This window comes from Lithobates pipiens, unplaced genomic scaffold (assembly GCF_037356315.1).
Source record: "Lithobates pipiens isolate NorthernLeopardFrog02 unplaced genomic scaffold, aLitPip1_a1.2 Scaffold_22, whole genome shotgun sequence".
Classification (NCBI taxonomy): Eukaryota; Metazoa; Chordata; class Amphibia; order Anura; family Ranidae; genus Lithobates; species Lithobates pipiens.
This window is the reverse complement of record NW_027507784.1, coordinates 41,774,920-41,797,228: the sequence shown is the minus strand read 5'-3', so window position 1 is coordinate 41,797,228 and position 22,309 is coordinate 41,774,920. Positions and strand designations below refer to the sequence as shown.

The 22,309-nt window shown below is 47.9% G+C and overlaps 1 protein-coding gene and 1 long non-coding RNA gene across 2 annotated transcripts in view; one reads left to right on the top strand and one right to left on the bottom strand.

Moving 5' to 3' along the window:
• Positions 1–22,309, top strand: part of LOC143923672 (uncharacterized) — an 80,496-nt gene that overhangs the window by 36,768 nt on the left and 21,419 nt on the right. The window lies entirely within an intron of this gene.
• The window catches only part of LOC143923670 (uncharacterized), a 32,501-nt gene that overhangs the window by 5,605 nt on the left and 4,587 nt on the right, over positions 1–22,309 (bottom strand). The window contains exons 2-4 of the mRNA XM_077447480.1: positions 18,268–18,330; positions 7,425–7,466; positions 3,304–3,645 (exon numbers count right to left, since the gene is read on the bottom strand). Of these exons, the coding sequence (XP_077303606.1) occupies positions 3,304–3,645; positions 7,425–7,466; positions 18,268–18,330 (447 nt within the window). The remainder of the gene's footprint in view (positions 1–3,303; positions 3,646–7,424; positions 7,467–18,267; positions 18,331–22,309) is intronic.

Below are 22,309 nucleotides of genomic sequence, written 5' to 3'. Positions count from 1 at the left end.
TGCTGGGAGTGTCAGTGAAATGTTACTGACACCCCCAGATCAGTTCGCATATCGCAGTGCGATCTGCAAACTCGGATCGCATGGTGTGAACACCCATGCGATCCGATTCTGCTGCGGGCCAAAAAAAGGGTCCCGTGCGAATTTGCGGCGGGTGCGGCGGGTGTGGCGGGTGCGGCGAATGGCTGAACTCGAATCGCACAGAGATCGGATGTGATTTGCACTGCAGTGCGGTGCGAATCACATCTGTTCTCAAACCGCTGCAATGTGAACCCAGCCTTAGTGACACTGGCGACGGGGGGTGATCACGGGGTTAAACCTTTATTGGGGGGGTTAGGGGGGTACCTTAGAACTAAAGGGGGCTAACCCTAACTGCCCTAACAGTTATTAGTCACAAATGACACCCGCCGGGTGATCAGGGGGTTAAACCTTTATTAGGTAATAAATGGCGGGTGCCCTGAAACTATAAAAAAATAACTAACCAACCAGCGTCACCTGTAACAGTTATATGGTGATCACAGGTGAAAGGGTTAACTAGGGGGCAATCAGGGGGCTTTATGCGGTAGTATATGGGGGTCCCTGGCGCTATAAAAAGCTGCGGCGAACCTAAATACCTACCTGCCTAACTAGCGTCACCTGTGACACTAATACGGCGATCAGAAAAATGATCGCTTATTAGGCTGGGTTCACACTGGAGCGATGCGGAAACGCCGCGAATCCGCGGCGGGTTCCCGCATCGCATGCCTCCCGGCGGCAGTTCACACTGCCCTATGCGAACTGCTGGGAGTGTCAGTGAAATGTTACTGACACCCCCAGATCAGTTCGCATATCGCAGTGCGATCTGCAAACTCGGATCGCATGGTGTGAACACCCATGCGATCCGATTCTGCTGCGGGCCAAAAAAAGGGTCCCGTGCGAATTTGCGGCGGGTGCGGCGGGTGTGGCGGGTGCGGCGGGTGCGGCGAATGGCTGAACTCGAATCGCACAGAGATCGGATGTGATTTGCACTGCAGTGCAGTGCGAATCACATTCGTTCTCATAAACCGCTGCAATGTGAACCCAGCCTTAGTGACACTGGTGACGGGGGGTGATCACGGGGTTAAACCTTTATTGGGGGGGGTTAGGGGGGCACATTAGAACTAAAGGGGGCTAACTCTAACTGCCCTAACAGTTATTACAGTCACAAATGACACCAATGCAAAAAAAAAAAAAAAAAAAAAAAAAATGACATTGGTGTCACTGTGACTGGGGGGCAGGGGTAATTGGGGGGGTGATCGGGGGGTAAAGGGGGGGTGTGAGTGTGCCTGGCATGTTCTACTGTGTGTGTAGAGTGTTGGTGCAACTCACCGATCCGCTCTCCTCCGTGTCGGAACGAAAAATACCGACACGGAGGAGAGAATACATCACTTCCTCTCCTGTGTTTACATTACAGGAGAGGAAGTGATGTCACCGGGGATTTCCATTCGTCGAGAGCGATCGCGAGGGGGTGGCCATGAATGAATGGCCGCCCCCTCATCCCGGATCGCTCTCGAAGGAATGCCGACCGCCGCAGGCACCGGGGGGGGGCCCGATCGGGCCCCCCACCCGCGGGCAGGCAGGGACTTATATATACGCCCATATGCCTGCCCGTGCCATTCTGCCGACGTATATCGTCGTGCGGCGGTCGGCAAGTGGTTAAGAAAGGTTAGTGAGTTCTTGGGTCTGCTTACCTGCTGTACCCTTTATTTGAGGTTTACACCATTCCTGTGCTGTGTTCCCAGGTTTGAATGCCTGCCGCATCCATTATGAGGGTTTCCACCATCCCTCTGCTGAATTTCTAAGTCTGTACAACTCCTATTCCCATTATGAGGGGTTCCCACCATCCCTGTTCTGAGTTTCTGGATCTGCACACCCGCTGTACTCCTTTATGAGGGGGTCTGTACACCTGCTGTGCCCATTATGAGAGATTCCCACCATCCCTTGGCTGAGTTTCTGGATCAGCACACCCACTGTACTCTTTTTACGAGGTGTTCCCACCAACCCTGTGCTGAGTTCTCAGGGCTGAACACCTGCTGTGCCCATTATGAGGGGTTCCCACCATCCAGTGCTGAGTTCCTGGGCCTGTCTACCTGTTATCCCCATTATGAGGGGTCCCCACCATCTCTGTGCTGAGTTCTCAGGGCTGAACACCTGCTGTGCCCATTATGAGGGGTTCCCACCATCCAGTGCTGAGTTCCTGGGCCTGTCTACCTGTTATGCCCATTATGAGGGGTCCCCACCATCCCTGTGCTGAGTTCCCAGGTGTGCACTCTTGCTATGCCCATTATGAGGGGTTCCCACATCCCTGTGTTGTGTTTCTGGATCTGCATACTCACTGTACCCCTTATGAGGTGTTCCCACCAACCCTGTGCTGAGTTCTCAGGGCTGTACACCTGCTGTGCCCATTATGAGGGGTTCCCACCATCCACGTGCTGAGTTCCTGGACCTGTCTACCTGTTATGCCCATTATGAGGGGTCCCCACCATCCCTGTGCTGAGTTCCCAGGTGTGCACTCTTGCTATGCCCATTATGAGGGGTTCCCACATCCCTGTGTTGTGTTTCTGGATCTGCATACTCACTGTACCCCTTATGAGGTGTTCCCACCAACCCTGTGCTGAGTTCTCAGGGCTGTACACCTGCTGTGCCCATTATGAGGGGTTCCCGCCATCCATGTGCTGAGTTCCTGGGCCTGTCTACCTGTTATGCCCATTATGAGGTGTTCCCACCAACCCTGTGCTGAGTTCTCAGGGCTGTACACCTGCTGTGCCCAATATGAAGGGTTCCCACCATCCACGTGCTGAGTTCCTGGGCCTGTCTACCTGTTATGCCCATTATGAGGTGTTCCCACCAACCCTGTGCTGAGTTCTCAGGGCTGTACACCTGCTGTGCCCATTAGGAGGGGTCCCCACCATCCCTGTGCTGAGTTCCCAGGTTTGCACTCTTGCTGTGTCCATTATAAGGTGTTCCCACCATCCCTGTGCTGAGATTCTTGACCTGCACACCCGCAGTACCCATTATGAGGGGTTTCCCACCCTCCCTGTGCTGAGTTCTCAGGGCTGTACACCTGCTGTGCCCATTATGAGGGGTCCCATCATCCCTGCTGGATTTTTTTATTTTATTTATATTGTTGGGAATGTAACAGGAGGAACTGAAGCAAACAACAGCTGAAGGTGGCTAAAAACTGAACTATGGCAGAGACATCTCTCCCGCTGGGCTCTATGTGATAGAAACTTGTGGATGACTCTACTTGGTTTTGGATAAACCGACCTTAATGGAGCTATCACCTACCTTTCACATTAACAATAGTGAGTAAGCGACGCTCCATTGAGCAGTATCTGATGGTGCAGGTGTACCTCCCGCTGTCTGTCGTCTGGACGGAAGTCAACTTCAAGCTCGCGTTTCCTCTAGAAAGTTCTTCCAACTTGGATTCATCCTCCTGGGAGTCTTTGTTGAAGACCCACATGGGGACACCGTCCTTGGACCAGCGTATGTCTAACATGGTCAGCTCCATGGAGGGATCCGTGTGGAATCTACACATCAGGCTAATGTTTTCTCCAGGTGTAGCACTGACCGATTTATATCCTCCAATTTGTAGAAATGGTGCGGAGCTTAGTAGATTGCTTTGCTTGACTGTTGAGGGATCAAAGAGATCAGATCATCAGCATTATTCAAATTCATAATTAATTTCATATTTTTACACGGGGTATATTACACTCCTTTGACACTCCACAGAATGTACCTGGATCGAGACCCTAGTTGCCCCTGGAGTCCATTGAATCATACTTTCATGTTTTGAGAATGCCCTCTCATTATGTCATATTGGTCCTATATTTTCACAGAAAATAATCTCAGGTTTCAGTTGTCTCTACCTCCCCGGAATAAAGCCCCATACACACTATTATATTTTCTGCAGATAATTGTCTTCAGATTTACCAAAACCATATTTACCGAAACCATATAATATCAAAACTCTTAGTCCGTGTACACACGGTCGGACATTCCGATGGAAAATGTCTAATCGGACCGCATTTTCGGATAATCCAACCGTGTGTGGGCTTCATCTGACTTTTTCCGTCGGAATATCCGACCAACAAAGTTTGAGAGCTGGATATAAATATTTTCCGACAACATGATCCGATCGGACTTTGTCCGATCGTTTGTAGAGAATTCCGATCGGACAAGGTGCCACGCATGCTCAGATCAAATTACGAGACCAAAGCTATTGGCTACTAGCCTGAACATATTCCCGTCATAACTAAATAACGTCATCACGTTATGAACTATCACATTTTCCGACAACTTTGTCCGACCGTGTGTATGCAACACCAGTTTCGGACAAAATCCGATGGATTTTGTTGTCGGAATGTCTGACCGTGTGTACAGGGGCTTAAAGCGGGGGTCCACCCTAAAGTGGACCTTCCACTCATTGGATTCCTCCCCCCCTCCGGCGCCACAATTGGCACCTTTCAGGGGGGAGGGGGTGCAGGTACCTGTACAGTACAGGTATCTGCACCCACTTCCGGGACAGCTCTCTGCGTAAAGGGGCGTAGATTACGCCCCTTTCCGAAAGTCCCCCGCTGCCTGCTGGGAAACACACAGATCCCAGAGGCAGCGGGTCCATCCTTATTGCGCAGCGCGACTCGCGCATGCGCAGTAGGGAACCGGGAAATGAAGCCAAAAGGCTCCACTTCCTGATTCCCATACCCAAGATGGCGACGTCAGCACCCGAGAGACGATCGAGAGATCGGCTTTGGGTGCCGACATCGCGGGCGCGCTGGACAGGTAAGTGTCACTTTTTAAAAGTCAGCAGCTGCAGTATTTGTAGCTGCTAGCTTTAAAAAAAAAAAAAACGCGGAGTCCCGGTGGACTCCTGCTTTAAGGTCAAATCTTAAGAGTTTCAATTTGTATGCAATCAGCCAAGCCCTTGCAATACATGGTTTTGGTAAATCTGAAGACAAAAATCTGCAGATAATCTAATAGTGTGTATGGGGTCTTAGTCCTACTAGGTATGGAGGATGACCAACGCTCTCACCATTCTAAATTACTGATCTCCTATCTTTTGTATTATGCAAAAAAGAAATCTTGTTAAAATGGACCTCGTCAACTCCCCCTGGGGTGTCTTCCTGGGAGGCCATGGTGGATGCGGCCCTAACTATGTATAAGATTACCTATATAAACAGGGGTTGTCCTTGGAAATACAGTATGATAAAGTGTGGCTTCCTTGGACTTCCAGTTAGTGTTCTTTCTCTGTACTCTCAGTGGGAGGAATAGATGGAGTGCACTGGACAAGGTGATAGGAAGGAAAGGAAGTGGGTGGGGGAACAAGGGCAGTAAAGCCCAAACCTTATTCCATTTATTTTCACTGTTCCGTTCCCATGATCTTCAGCTGTGCATTACCCTTCTCTCTCTCTCTCTCTCTCTCTCTCTTCATTGTACTCTAATCCTCTCTATTGGGTATAGAAAACTTGGCTTTTGATACCCCTAACTAAATCTATTGAAACCAATTGCCTTCAGAAGTCACCTAATTAGTACATAGAGTCTACCTGTGTGTAATTTAATCTCAGTATAAACACAGCTGATCTGTGAAGCCCTCAGAGGTTTTTTAGAGAACTATGGTGAACAAACAGCATCATGAAGGCCAACGAACACACCAGACAGGTCAGTGATAAAGTTGTGGAGAAGTTTAAAGCAGGGTTAGGTTATAAAAATATATACCATGCTTTGAACATCTCATGGAGCTCTGTACAATCCATGATCTGAGAATGGAAAGAATATGGCACGACTGCAAACCTACCAAGACATGGCCGTCCACCTAAACTGACAGGCTGGGCAAGGAGAGCATTCATCAGAGAAGCAGCCAAGAGGCCCATGGTAACTCTGGAGGAGCTGCAGAGATCCACAGCTCAGGTGGGAGAATCTGTCCACAGGACAACTATTTCATAAATCTGACCTTTATGGAAGAGTGGCAAGAAGAAAGCCATAGTGGAAAGAAAGCCATATGAAGTCCCGTTTGCAGTTTGCGAGAAGCCATGTTGGGGACACAAGAAACATTTGGAAGAAGGTGCTCTGGTAAAATGAGGCCAAAATTGAAATTATTGGCCTAAAAGCAAAGCGGTATGTGTGGCGGAAAATTGACACTGCACATCACCCTGAACACACCATCCTACCGTCAAACATGGTGGTGGCAGTGTCATGTTGTGGGGATGCTTTTCTTTAGCAGGGAGAGGGAAGCTGGTCAGAGTTGATAGGAAGTTGGATGGAGCCAAATACAGGGCAACTTTAGAGGAAAACCTGAAGGTTCACCTTCAAGCAGAACAAGGACCCTAAACATACAGCCAGAGCTACAATAGAATGGTTTAGATGAAAGCCTATTCATGTGTTAGAATGGCCCAGTCAAAGTCCAGGCCTAAATCCAATTGAGAATTTGTGGCAAGACTTGAAAATTGCTGTTCACAGACGCTCTCCATCCAATCTGACAGAGCTTGAGCTATTTTGCAGAGAAGAATGGACAAAAATGTCACTCTCTGGATGTGCAAAACTGGTTTGTAGAGACATCCCCAAAAAGACTTACAGCTGTAATTGCAGAGAAAGGTGGTTCTACAAAGTATTGACTCAGGGGGGCGCAATACCCCCCACATTTTTCACATATTTATTTTTAAAAGATTTTGAAAACTATTTATCATTTTCCTTCTGCCCTGTTTCACACTGACTGCAGCTGAACTCGCACACTTTCATTCCCGCATGTTAGTCCCAATTTCATATGTGCAGAAACCCACATCTGTGTAGGTTTCTGCATATATGTCAATGTAAATCACACCCCAAAATCGGCAAAAGTAGTACAAAAACAACTTTTGGAAAACGGTGCGGTGCCGCAAATGCGGCGTCGCATCGATTAGGTCGGTGCAATCGCCGTCACTTGCCGCCAGTTTGGCATGCAATTTTACATGTCAAACCGCATGCCAAATCGCACCAATGTGAGCCAGGGCTCCACTTCACAATTATGTGCCACTTTGTGTTAGTCCATCACATAAAATCCCAATAGAATACATTTACGTTTTGGTTGTAACATGACAAAAAGTGAAAAATTTCAAGGGGTATGAATACTTTGTCAAGGCACTGTGTATATGTATGTGTATATATCTATATCTATATGCTAGAGTCATCATTGGAATGGAGTTACGCTCAAACCTTTTGTTTTGGGGCTTATCTCCTACTATTAAGTTCAAGTAAAGCATTGAAAACTGCTTTCAAGTGTGGTCCTGGGTACTAGAAGTTTCGTTTAGGGAGTTCTTGTTAAGACACCTATAGCTGGAGGCACTCTAGAGACTTAAGACTGTATGAATTGCAAGGTAGGGCTCATTCCACATGACCCCCTACCTGCAGAAAAGCTCCTGCAAGTAATTTCTTACCAGATTTCTTTGATGACCGTTTCATCAGCTTAATCTTCTGCTCTGAACAAGATAAAGAAAAAGACGTGGTATTAAAGACGACCAAAATCATTCACAAATGTCCACATTCCACCGGTATTAAAGCCTTCTGCAAGAGGGAATTCCAGCAATTAGTCAACTTATTTATTTTTAATATTTAAAATACAATGGAGGGCATTGTGCCACATTTTTCGCACCTTCCCTTTAAAAGTGGACGATGGTCAGACGGATCAGGTGCAGGGTCCCCGATTCTCAGTTTACGAACTCCACAAATACTGTACACTCAGAGTAAGTGTACCCAGGAACAGCTCCTCATAGGCTCCAATGGGAAAAATGGCTCCGGATGGTGCAGGTCAAACCAATACGTTTATTAGGATATGTCATACATTAAAATGACAAAAATAAAAGTGATCACAAAATTTAAAAAGATATAAAAAGCAATGTGGGGTGCAGTAAATGCTAGCATTTACTGCACCCCACATTGCTTTTTATATCTTTTTGTGATCACTTTTATTTTTCTAATTTTAATGTATGACATATCCTAATAAACCTATTGGTTTGACCTGCACCATCTGGAGCTCTCCTTTCTTTTCCACATGTAGCACTAACCCCCGAAGGAGCTGCTGGTTAGATTTCGGCTTACCGTTACCTTCTTTTCTCCTCACTTAACGTCTAGGGGTGTCCTGTGGTAGATGGCCCAGTAACTCGAGAGACTGACAACAGATCCACTTGAATGGACTTTATTTGCAAAAAACGTAGACAATGAACAGTCTCTTAAATTGGGATCAGAGGGTTGGAAAGAAAGTTCAGGTAGAATCCGTCGGAATGCGTCTTATCGGACCGTGTCGTCAGATAATCCGACTGTGTGTGGTATGCATCGGACTGATTCCATCCGAATCTCCGTCGGACCCAATTTTCCAACATGTTGGAAATATTTCCCGACCAACTGGGCCGGTCAGACGTAATCCGATCATGTGTAGAGAATTTTGATCGGACCAAGTGCCACGCATGCTCAGATCAAATTCCTACATCAAAGCTATTGGCTACTAGCCTGAATGTAGTCCCATCGTAACGAAATTACGTCATCACGTTCTGAAAGATCGGATTTTTCGACAATTTAGTCCGAGCGTGTATATGCAACAGTTTCGGACACAATCCGCCAGACTAAATCTGATGGACAAAATCCGACGGATTTGGTTGGCAGAATCTCCGACCGTGTGTACAGGGGCTAAGTGTCAAAGTCAAATGTTGAAGAACTTGTTTACTTTCACTGCATCCAGAGAATAGCCATTCGCAACTGGATGTTCACTCAAGTTGGACAGTCCCTCTCTCACAAGGCCTAGCAGCCAACAAAGTGCCAAACTCAGGAACAAGTCTCTGCTACAGACGTTGTTGTAGAACATACAAGATATGTCTCTGCCACAGACGTTGTTGTAGAACACGTAGGAAAACTAAACTTGAAGAACACTCGTGGGATACCTGGATCTTTCAGCCAGCTTGGCGATATCCATGAGACCGGATTCTCTTGGGTACTTCAGCTCCTCCAGGCTCTTACTAAGAAACCAACCCATACTTGGCCTTCTTCTGAAGAGTCCTCCCCTGGATAGCGTGAAGTCACTGGGTCTCTCTCAAACCGGAGACGGCACCCAAACACCTCAGAATCCTCCTTTAGTTTCCTTGCCTCGGGCTAGCCAGCCCAGAGACATTAAGATCGGGTGGATCCGCACCCCAGGCCATAGCCTTCCTGGGGGCTGGTCAGGAGGACCAAGACCATGAAGTCAGTACATCCTTCTGGACCAGAACACCGAACCCCGTGATGTCCGCATCTTAAATACCCTCTCCCAGAAAGCACAGCAAGAGCGCCACTCCCACTGGGCAGGCTCCGAGAGAGAGTAACTTAAGCACCCAACCAGACCATAGTTCCATACCTGCCAGAAGAGACAGTGTACCCAAACCAAACTGCAGCTTAGGTATAACCTTAACTTTGAAAAATGCATAGCGCGTGCTCTTCAGGAGCCGGCGCTACACATATTTTTCCCATTGGAGCCTATGAAGAGCCGTTCCTGGGTACACTTACTCTGAGTGTACAGTATTTGTGGAGTTCATAGACTGAGAATCGGGACCCTGCACCTGATCCATCTGACCATTGTTCATACACAGTATCTGATCCGGACTACCCAGAATTCCAAGCCTTACTGACTCAATGTCGTACGGCATGTGTGTCCATCCCAGTCGGTAAAAGTATCCATCTTCTTATCCTTGAAGAGTTGTTTTAGAGTGACTATAGACAACTTGCTGTTTTCCTTTGCTTGGTTTGGTGTCACCCAACAGGAAGAAGTTCCATCTGTTTTCTGTTCGTGTGGACTGTTCTCCATATCATTAATTGGAGTTTACAATTCTAATTGGACTCAATGCACAAATTGAGTTTATTGTGTTATGCACATTTATTTTTTTACTCTTATATATTGTTTATACACTTAAACATTAACATTGTGTTTCGGATACACTTTTTGGTATTTTTACCAAACATTATTAGCGCTACACTAATTTCCCACCATTCGGTTATCTGATGCAGGGAGGAGCTGCAAGAGCCACCGAGGGACCCCAGAAGTCGAGGTAGGGATGAGCTTGATGTTAGAGTCGAACATACGTTCGACTCGAACATCGGCTGTTCGCACGTTCGGTGAATGGGCCGTTTGTGCCAAATTCGTGTGGCGCTCACGGCCCACAATGCACTGCGTCATCGCCAGTGCATTGCTGGCTCATGATTGGCCAAGCATGCACTGTGACCCCGCATGCTTGGCCAATCACAGCGCCAGCAGCGAGGAGAGCCATGATTGGCCACAGGCAGGATGCTGTAGGAGATTGTGGGTGTTGTCTGTGTGCCCTGACCGCAGTATACACCATTATCCACCTATATAGCTCTTCTCTAATTGAGCCATCTGCAGGAGTTAGTTGGTGTTGTGTGCCTCCAGCACAGCACAGTATACACCAGTATCACTATCTACCCTTTAATTCCTGTTCTATAATAAAGGCATCTGCAGGAGTTAGTGGGTGTTGTGTGCCTCCAGCACAATATACACTACCCAATTGGTGGTTTTCCCATCTCCCTTCAGGCCATTACCATGTCTGGAAGGCCAACAAGGAGAGGCAGACAGGCACGAGCCGATAAAAGAGGGCAAGTAGGCTCTGTGTCTAGAGACAACAGTGCTGGTCGTGGACGCGGTGCATCGTCATCATCAGCACGTGGCCATGGGACACGCTTGTCCTCATTTTCGGCAGCTGGACGTGTTGAGCCGCATCATGCCGAAGACTTGGTAGAGTGGATGACCAAGCCCTCTTCGTCCTCCTCATCCTCTCTCACCCAGGCTCAGGGTACTAGCAAAGCAGCCATCCTCTTCCCTCGTCTCAATGTCATCATCAGTGACTCCTTCCCTAGACCCACCACGTCCTCCTGAGGAGTCCCCTGAACTCTTTGACCACAGTGTTGGGTACATGCTCCAGGAGGATTCCTGGTGTTTTGCAGGCTCTGATGATGATACTCAGCTAGAGGAAGGCAGTAGTGTGAGCGCAGAGAGAGGGGATGCTCAAGAAGGACAGCAATCTGGCAGTCATGTTCCACAAGCTGCAGCATACTGCCAGGTTTGCTCCAGCGATGAAGAGGGAGGGGATGATGAGCACACCGACTCCACGTGGGTGCCTGGTAGGAGAGAGGAGGAGGAGGAGAAGGAGGAGGAGGCACATGTCCAACGAGGCAGGATGCCCTCCGGGGGCCAGCACACCGACTGAATCACACAGCAGTGCTCCGCCTGTGCAGGGCGCTGCCTCTGTGCGTTATTCTAAAAGTTCTTTGGTGTGGGCCTTTTTTGAGATGAGTGCATCAGATCGCACCGCTGCTATTTGCAACATATGTCTCAAGTGTATCTCGCGTGGCCAAAACATCAGCCGCTTGGGCACCACATGCTTGACCAGACATATGTTGACCTGCCATGCAGCTCGTTGGCAAGCGTACCTCAAAGACCCACACCAAAGAGCAAAGCGGACCTCTCCTTGCTCCTCATCAGCTGGGATCTCCAACACCACTAGACCTTCAGTCCTCTCTGAAACCTGCTCTGATTGGAATGAAGGTGTAGAATTAGGTATGTCACAGCCAAGTGCTTCCAGGCACTCTGCTAGCAGTTCACCCACATCCGATTATAGCAGGCAAATTTCCCTGCCCCAGCTGCTAGACCGTCGAAAGAAGTTCACTCCCAGCCATCCACATGCCCAGCGAATGAGTGCTAGCTTGGCTAAATTGCTAGCACTTTAACTGCTGCTTTTCAGTTGGTAGACTCTGCCCCCTTCCGTGAGTTTGTACAATGTGCGGTTCCTCAGTGGCAGGTCCCCAAACGCCACTTTTTCTCACGGAAGGCGATTCCGGCTCTCTAACGGCATGTGTAAGGCAATGTCCTTGCCTCGCTGGACAGGGCGGTCAGCGGTAAGGTGCATATTACCGCTGACTCATGGTCCAGCAGGCATGGACAGGGACGTTACCTGTCTTTCACGGCCCATTGGGTCCCTCTTCTGGCAGCTGGGAAGGATGCAGGACAAGGTGCAGTAGTGTTGGAGGTTGTTCCGCCACCACGCCTCCAAAATGCTACTACTGGTTGTGACACACCTCTCTCCTCCACCCCCTCCTCTTCTTCTTCTTCCATGGCCTCTTCCAGTGCTCTGTCCTCAGAACCAGCGGTGCTCCGTAGGCGTTCAAGGGGCTACGCAAGTACGCAGGCAAAACGATGCCATGCCGTGCTTGCGCTGGTTTGTTTGGGGGACAGGAGCCACACTGGGGCAGATATTTTGTCAGCTCTGCAGGGGCAGGCCGAGAGGTGGTTGACGCCACGCCAGCTTAAGCCAGGAATGGTGGTTTGCGACAATGGCACCAACCTCCTCTCCGCCCTCCGACAGGGACAACTGACCCATGTGCCCTGTGTGGCTCACGTCCTTAACCTGGTGGTGCAGTGGTTCTTGGGCAGGTACCCGGGCTTACAGGATGTCCTGAAGCAGGCCAGGAAAGTCTGTGTGCATTTCCGCTGATCATTTAATGCCTGTGTTCGGCTGGCTGAGCTCCAAAAGGAGTTGAACCTGCCCAAGAACCGCCTTATATGTGACATGCCCACCAGGTGGAACTCAACGTTGGCCATGCTGCAGTGGCTGCACACGCAGCAGAGGGCCATCAATGAGTACCTGTGCGACTACGGCACTAGGACAGGGTCAGGGGAGCTCGGTTTTTTCTCACCACGCCAGTGGGGCATGATCAGGGATGCATGCACTGTCCTGTCACTGTTTGAGGAGGCCACAAGGATGGTGAGCAGTGACAGTGCATGCATCAGTGACACTGTATCTCTTGTCCACCTGTTGGAGCATACGCTGCGTGGAATAATGGACAGGGCACTTGAGTCAGAACAGAGGCAGGAAGAGGAGGACTTCCTTGCCTCTCAAGGCCCCCTTTATCCAGACAGTGTCCCTGCTGTTCCACCCATCACACAGGAAGAGGACGAGGAGGAGGAGGATGATTGTGTCAGCATGGAGGCGGAGGCTGGCACTCAGCAGCAGCAGCAGCAGTCTTGTAGGGATGATTTACAGTCCCAAGAAACCCGTGGACTTGTACGTGGCTGGGAGGAGGTAGCTGCGGATCATGTTGTCCTTAGTGACCCAGAGGACTCCGGACCGAATGCCTCAGCTAACCTACGCTGAATGGCCTCCCTGATCCTGCAAAGCCTGCGAAAGGATCCTCGTATTTTTCGGATCAAGGAGAGGGACCATTACTGGCTGGCCACTCTCCTTGATCCACGGTACAAGGGTAAGGTTGCCAACCTTATCTTGCCATCGCAGAGGGAGCAGAGGATGAGACATCTCTGGGAGGCCTTGCAGAAAGGTCTGTGCAACGCGTTCCCAGAGACTAGGAGGTTACAAACTCCTGGTCCTGGACAACGTGTTGCTGAGGCATCAGTCAGAAGGAGCGGTGGAGAAGGTGGCCGTCTGACCGTTGCGTTTAGACAATTTTTTAGTCCGCAGCCCCAAGGTATGATCGGTTCCAGCAACCATTGCCAGTGTCTGATTTACATGGTGTAGGAATACCTAGGGGCAAGGTCAGACTTGGACACCTTTCCCACCGAAAATCCTCTGGCTTACTGGGTCTTGAGGATGGATCGCTGGCCAGAGCTTGCACAGTATGCAATTGAGCTACTGGCCTATCCTGCATCCGGCGTTCTTTCGGAACGCACCATCAGTGCTGCTGGTGGCTCATCGATCATAGTAACCGACTCGGTTAATCGACTGACCTTCATAAAGATGAATCAGTCTTGGATCACCCACAGCTACCAAGCACCTGAAGCTGATGTAACTGAATATTTTTTTTTTAAATATCACATCCCTTCAAGACTGCCTATGCTGATGCTGAGTGACTGTCCTGTTATGTTGATCGTCTATCCTCTTCCTCCTCCGCTGATATCTTGGAAGAACATTTTTGGTTCTGGGTGATGCCACCAGCCCAATTTTTAAGCCCCTGTTTAACAGGGGCATGTAATTTCAATTTTTGATGCAATGCTTTGCAGCAGGGCTCATTCCTGCGCCACAACTAGAGTATATGGGAAAGGTTGCAGTGTCGCGGCACCAGCACCAGTGCCTAAGGCCCAATTTTTTAGCCCCTGTTTAACAGGGGCGTTTAATTAAAATTTTTGATGCAATGATTTGCAGCAGGGCTCATTCCTGCACTACAACTAGAGTATATGGGAGAGGTTGCAGTGTTGTGGCACAAGCACCAGTGCCTAAGGCCCAATTTTTCAGCCCCTGTTTAACAGGGGCATGTAATTACAATTCTTGATATAATATTTCACAGCAGGGCCCGTTCCTGTGCCCACGGAGAGTAACTGTGAGGACTTATAGTGTTGTGGCACCAGCACCACAACCACCAAAGGCCCATTTTTTCTACCACTGTTCAACAATGGCATGTAATTACAATTCTTGATATAATCGTTCAAATCAGGGCATGCCAGCGCCCACCAAGAGTCACTTTGAGGGCTTACAATGTTGTGGCAACACCAACACCTTGTTCCGCCATTTCTGCAGAGCATATAGGGCAGGCCCCTACTTTCAAACATCCAACTTACAAACGTCTGATACTTGCAAACGGAAGGAGACAACAGGAAGTGAGATGAAAAAAGACGGACGGCAAAACAAATTATACAGGGGTGATAACCCTTCCCTATGTTTTCCAAAAAGCTTAAAAATAGATTTTTTGACTGGAGCTACACTTTAAAAATGTACCAGTTGAAAATTACAAACAGATTCTACTTAACACAACAAACCTACACAGTCCCTGTCTTGTTTGCACCCCCTGTATACTGCTGTTCTGAGTATATAGGGCCTGGGGGCCCCACGTCTTTCCTTTTTTAATATGGGTACTGGGTTCCCTTTAATATCCGTACAAGACCCAAAGGGGCTGGTAATGGGCAGGGGGGGCTACCCATGCCATTTTTCTCAATGATTTTCATCCATATTGCCGGAATCAGATATTACATTAAAACCGCAAGCAGTTTTAAATGACTTTTTTTTCCGTTAAATGTCATTTTGTGCAGGGACTGTTCTAAACACGGGAAACACGTGGCACTTCACAGGCATACTATAGACACCCCCCATGCACAATATTTAAAGGAATATTTCACTTTTTTTTCACTTTAATCATCATTAATATCAGTGCTCCCGCCAAAACGGCCATTTTTAAAAACATTTTAGGCTTTGACCCATGTCCCCTGGGGCCGGAGCCAGGTCCCCAAACCCTTTTTAGGACAGTGTCTTGCATATTAGCCATTAAAATGAGCACTTTTTATTTCGAACATTCGAGTCCCATAGACTTCAATGGGGTTCTAAAGTTCGTACGAATTTGCGGTCTGTTCAAAAGTTCTGATGCGAACCGAACTGGGGGGTGTTCGGCTCATCCCTATTCGGGGGCCACTCTGTGCAAAACGAGCTGCACAGTGGAGGTAATTATGACATGTTTGTTATTTTAAACTTAAAATAAAAACGACCCTTTATAATCACTTTTACTCTTCAATAAGACACAGAAGTTGAATCCAACACAATTTTGCTTCAGCTTACTGTAATACAGAGGGCACCACCTACTATCGTCATAGTGGGTGGCCCATATGATTTCCAACCTCTAGGGATTGGCACCATTCAATGGGTTTTGGGGGTCTTAGCAGCCTTCTTTATCAGGGCTGGTTTATATTTCCCATCACTTTCTATCCCAGTGACAAAGACCACCAGAACAAATAGTGACGGCAGTAAGGACAAAGGTTCTTTTTCTTTTCCAATATATCCAAAACTGGGGGGAAAAAATTGAAAGGTGTTTTTAGGACAGCCTTCTTGAAACTTTTGCCCGATCTATCATCATCATATTGGATGGCCCATATGGCTGCCAACCACTAGGGATTGGTGAGCCCAGCTGGTATCGTTATAATGCAACATTCATTATTCAATCTGTGTTAGAATTATTCACCAATGATCTAGATTCTAGAACAGGGTAGGCAACTTTTTGAGCACAGTGTGCTGAAAAATACTTTTCGAAGAAATTGAGAGTGACGATTTTATAACGAAAAACTTCACAATCTCAATCACGAAAAGCATTTTCTATAAAGTAAATGCTGTAAACTACTTGAGTAGTAGTGAGAAATTAACATCCCACATTCTCACGCCTGAGATCAGCCCCAATTCCATCAACTCCACACTTCAGATCAGCTCCAATTCATGCACCTTCACACCTGAGATCACTGTGCCCCCCCCCCCCTGCAAATTAGTTTCACCACTGTACCCCCCTGCTCCTCTGTCCCACCACTGTAACCCCCTGCACATCTGCCCCACCACTGTACCACCCAGCACATCTGCCCCACCACTGTACCCCCCTGCACATCTGCCCCACCACTGTACCACCCTGCACATCTGCCCCACCACTGTACCCCCTGCTCATCTGTTCCACCACTGTAACCCCCTGCTCATCTGTCCCCCCCCCCAGTAACCCTCTGCTCATCTGCCCCACCAATGTTCCCCCTTTCTCATCTGCCCCACCACTGTACCTCCCTGCACATATGCCCCACTGCCGTACCCCCACGCTTTTCTGTCTTACAATTGAACCATCTTCTCATCTGTCCTAACACTGAACTTATCTTCTCATCTGCCCCACCACTTTACCTCCCTGTACATCCATCCCACATCTGTTCCCCCTGCTCATCTATTCCACCAATGTACCTCCTTTCTCCTCTGCCCTTCCACTGTACCCCCCCTGTACATCTGCCCCACCCCTGTACCCCTGCTCATCTGCCCAACCACTGTAACCCCCTGCTCATCTGTCCCACTAATGCACCTCCTTTCACATCTGCCCCACCACTGTATCCCCCTGCTCTTCTGTCCCACCTCTGTAACCCCTTCTCATCTTCCCCAACACTGAACCCCCATGCTCATCTGTCCCACCACTGAACCCCCTTTTCATCTTCTCCAACATTGAATCCCCCCCGCTCATCTGCCCCACCAATGTAACCCCCTGCTCTTCCGCCCCATCACTGTACCCCCCCGATATTCTGTCCCACCGCTGAACCCCCTTCTCATCCCTCCCGCTACTTTACCTCCTGCACATCTGCCCCACCACTGTACCCTCCTGCTCTTCTGTCCCACCTCTGAACCCCTTCTGCTCATTTTCCCCACTGCTGTACCCTCCTCTCATCTTCTCTATTGCCGTTCACTCTTCTCATCTATGATATGTGTGATATGCAGAGAAGTGAAAGGAAACAGAGATGAGACACATCTACCTGTCCTGTCACACTCATCCTGCTGATCCGCCTCTCGCATCCAGCCCACGTGCTTGTATGGGATGTATGTGATGCATGTGATGTATGAGATGTATGTGATGTATGTGATGTATGGGATGTATGTGATGTATGAGATGTATGTGATGTATGTGATGTCACATGTAAGCATCTGGAATGGATGTGCAATGATGAGCTCAGGTCAGGGGCATTTTGTGAAAGCAGTGGGCCTGTGTGCAGGATCATAAGTTGGGCCCCCGCAGCTGAGGAAAAGTGCGGCGCTCTGCACCACAGGAAAAGTTGGGTGTGATTATAATTGCGCTGAATACTGACTGTGGCTTAAAGGGACACAGAGTGCCGGGGTTCAGTAGTAAGTGACGCAAAGGTTCAGGAATAATTTCAACAAAGTTCACAGAAACTCAACAATAATTCCACAAACTGTCACCTGATTGGGGTTTTCTCCATCAGTGAAATCCCTTCTTTCTGAGATTGGTAGTGACAACCAAGCGAGTCGTCTTCCTCTAGATGTTGGGCGGGGCTAGCATGACTTTGATTGGCTTTAGCAGTGGCCAATGACAGTCCTCCTCCTGGAAACAAGGACCACCCCCCCCCCCCCCCCAGCAGAACTGCACCCAATCTCTTCCCCATCACAAAAGCTGATGATCACAGCTACAGCAAAGTTAGATAACCAAACAATGTTCCCCATCTTTTACAATGTGTGGGGGCGCAGTGCCTCCCCCTCAGTGCGGAGTGGGGAACTCTGAGACTGGAATGCATTAGTGTCTCACCGACACTTCCCTGCCCCACTCTGCTGATGGGGAGGGAGTCCAGTGCCGGTAAAAGAGGCTTTGAGTGCCGCTCGTGGCACCAGTGCCGGGGGGTTGCCCACCCGTAAAATAGAACATAGTTCCCACCACACACTGCTTGCAGAAAAGGATTTCAGAAGGTAAAGAAAAGCAAGTGAGTAATAATTAGAATATAGGTCTTACCATCCTTATCACTGGTCTCCACAAACTTCTTGCGTGACAGATCAGTCAACTTGATCTGGTATTCTGGGAAAGAGAAGAATAAGTGTAAGGGTTCTCCTCCATCACATCAAATAAAATTAATTGGTATTCATGTGTTGACTGTACAATAATCTATTAATTCCGAAAATGTTCTCTTCGAGGGAGTTGATTGGATAGCCATCGTATTATCATTTTGAAAGTAATCTGTTACTTTATTTACTGCTTGCTGTGTCATATATCCCATCATGGATCTGGGATTGAAGAACCACATCAATAATGAATTGTCCAGGTACAAATTTATTCCACAAAGGATGGAGCCAACACATTTCGGGAGCTTCAGAATGGCTTCCTTCATCAGGGCTTGAAAATGGGGAATGATGCATGCTGGGCAGAATAGAAGATGAGAATATAACGTTTTTAGACAGGATGAGTGCCATCCTGTTAAAGGACTTCACACTCCTCCAGTGAACAAATTCCATTCTGGCCAGCATGCATCTTCCCATTTTTAAGCCCTGATAAAGGAGGTGATTTTGAGGCTCCCAAATTGTGTTGGCTCCATCCTGTATCCAAATGCATATTGGAAGATATTTGTACCTGGACAATTGATACTTGGTGTGGCGGTTTAAAGATGAAGTTTAGCTATAGTAATTTTTACACACAGTAGTTCTATTGGAAGTAAGTACTGTATATGCCATACCTGTGGCATTCCCCGTGGAAGCTGGAAATCACTGTAGTTGGAAGCCCTACTACAGTGATCTCCTCTAGCTTCTGGGTCTCGTGCTGAGGAGTCGCCCTTCTGCTTAGTGAATACAGGGGGTCATCCGCTGAGCTGGGGCACTATTCAGAAAACACTTAGCATTTTCTCAATGCAAAAAGCCCCAAGAAACTGACAGTGACCACTGTAGTTGTGATGCGTACTACAGTGATTTCCAGCTCCCACGAGGATCTCACAGGTATGACATATACAATATCTCACAAAAGTGAGTACATCCCTCACATTTTTGTAAATATTTTATTATACCTTTTCATGTGACAACACTGAAGAAATGACACTTTGCTACAATGTAAAGTAGTGAGTGTACAGCTTGTATAACAGTGTAAATTTGCTGTCCCCTCAAAATAACAACACACAGCCATTAATGTCTAAACCGCTGGCAACAAAAGTGAGTACACCCCTAAGTGAAAATTTCCAAATTGGGCCCAGTTAGCCATTTTCCCTCTCCAGTGTCATGTGACTCGTTAGTGTTACAAGGTCTCAGGTGTGAATGGGGAGCAGGTGTGTTAAATTTGGTGTTATCGCTCTCACTCTCTCATACTGGTCACTGGAAGTGGCACCTCATGGCAAATAACTCTCTGAGGATCTGAAGAAAAAAAATTGTTGCTCTACATAAAGATGGCCTAGGCCGGGGATTTGCAATTAGCGGACCTCCAGCTGTTGCAGAACTACAAGTCCCATGAGGCATAGCAAGACTCTGACAGCCACAAGCATGACACCCAGAGGCAGAGGCATGATGGGAATTGTAGTTCTGCAACAGCTGGAGGTCCGCTAATTGCACATCCCTGGCCTAGGCTATAAGATGATTGCCAAGACCCTGATACTGAGCTGCAGCATGGTGGCCAAGACCACACAGCAGTTTAACAGGACTGTTTCCACTCAGAACAGGCCTCGCCATGGTCGACCAAAAAGTTGAGTGCACATGCTCAGTCTCATATCCGGAGGTTGTCTTTGGGAAATAGACGTATGAGTGCTGCCAGCATTGCTGCAGAGGTTGAAGGGGTGGGGGGTCAGCCTGTCAGTGCTCAGACCATATGCCGCACACTGCATCAAATTGGTCTTCATGGCTGTCATCCCAGAAGGAAGCCTCTTCTAAAGATAATGCACAAGAAAGCCAGCTGAAGACAAGCAGACTAAGGACATGGAGTACTGGAACCATGTCCTGTGGTCTGATGACACCAAGATAAACTTATTTGGTTCAGATGGTGTCAAGCGTGTGTGGCGGCAAACAGGTGAGGAGGACAAAGACAATTGTGTCTTGCCTACAGTCAAGCATGGTGGTGGGAGTGTCATGTTCAGGGGTTACATGAGTGTTGCCGGCACTGGGGAGCTACAGATCATTGAGGGAACCATGAATGCCAACATGTACTGTGACATACTGAAGCCAAGCATGATCCCCTCCCTTCAGAGACTGGGCCGCAGGGCAGTATTCCAACATGATAACGTCTCCAAACACACCTCCAAGATGACCACTGCCTTGCTAAAGAAGCTGAGGGTAAAGGTGATGGACTGGCCAAGCATGTCCCCAGACCTAAACCCTATTGAGCATCTGTGGGACATCCTCAAACGGAAGGTGGGGGAACGCAAGGTCTCCAACATCCACCAGCTCTGTGATATCGTCATGGAGGAGGGGAAGAGGACTCCAGTGGCAACCTCAGAAGCTCTGGTGAGCTCCATGCCCAAGAGGGTTAAGGCAGTGCTGGAAAATAATGGTGGCCACACAAAATATTGACACTTTGGGCCCAATTTGGACATTTTCACTTAGGGGTGTACTCACTTTTGTTGCCAGCGGTTTAGACAGTCATTAGTGTGTTGAGTTATTTTGAGGGGACAGTAAATTTACACTCTTTTACAAGCTGTACACTCACTACTTTACATTGTGTAATTTCTTCAGTGTTGTCACATGAAAAGATAGAATAAAATATTTACAAAAATGTGAGGGGTGTACTCACTTTTGTGAGAAACTGTACATGCTTCCATCGGTCCAAACTGGATCAATGTAACATATGTAAAATATCCATAACTAAACTTCCGCTTTATCATTGGAACCATTCAGGCACCCAACGAAGGAAACTGCGGAAATCCTTTGGTGTGGAGAAGTTTAGAATCCATCCACCCTGACCAAATACCATCATACATTTCTATACTAATAGTATAACCCTAGGGTTTCAGTGTTAATCTTTCCTCTTCAACATTAATCTGATCATGACTATATTTTATGTACCCTATATGGCTGGTTTATGGAACATTGACAATCGGTGATGGGTACTGCTATGTTACATTATGTAAATACATTATAGACTATTGTGCTCTTCCAACCTTAAGGTTTTATGAGGACCCTTTTCTGTTCCAGTATGACTGTGCCCTTGTGAACAAAGCCAGCTTCATAAAGACACAGTTTGATGAGTTTTGTGTGGAGGAACAGACCTCCACCCTACTGAACTTCTTTTGGGATAAGTTGGAACTTTGATTGTGAGCCAGGTCTTCTCATCCAACATCAGTACCTGACTGCACAAATGAGCACAATTTCCCACAAACACCTTCCAAAATCTTGCAGAAAGCCTTCCCAGAAGAGTGGACGCCAAGTCCTGGTTTTGGAATGAGAAGTCCAGCAAGCTCATGTAGGTGTGATGGTCAAGCGTCCAAATCCTTTTGGCTAAATAATGTATGTAGTAATTTAGGCTGAAAAAAAAGACTAATTCCCATTAGTTTACAGTTCTAATAGAGTCAAAGTAAACCCCACCCCTATCCCTGAGCAAGTGCAACCCTGAAATATTTCATATTGCAGAAGAGACTGTCGTGTTTCTAAAACAGTGTTTCTCAACCAGAGTTCCTCAGTATTGTGAAGCATATGGGGCCTGCAGCCGAGTGGGGCCCGGGGAGGATGAGGAATGCATACTGTACTTGGCAACTTTTTTTTTCCTTGAAGCCGCTAGAGGTCCGCGGCACTGGTCATTTCTGTCTCCGTCACCATTTTACAGAAGACCAGTTAAGACCATTGAAAGCGGCTGCAATAGAAGTAGAGCTCCATTTCTATTGTCCACTTTCTTGCCACCCAGGCTTCGCCCCCTGGTTCTGTAAAAGGTGTGGAGATGAGCACAATGAGTCCTGGGGGGGTCTGTACTCCTGGGGGGGATTGTCCTGGGGGCGTCTGTACCCCTGAGGGTGATGAATTCTCCTGGGAGGGGTCTGTACTCCCTGGGGGGTGAATTCTTCTGGGGGTCTGTACTCCTGGGGGGTGAATTGTCC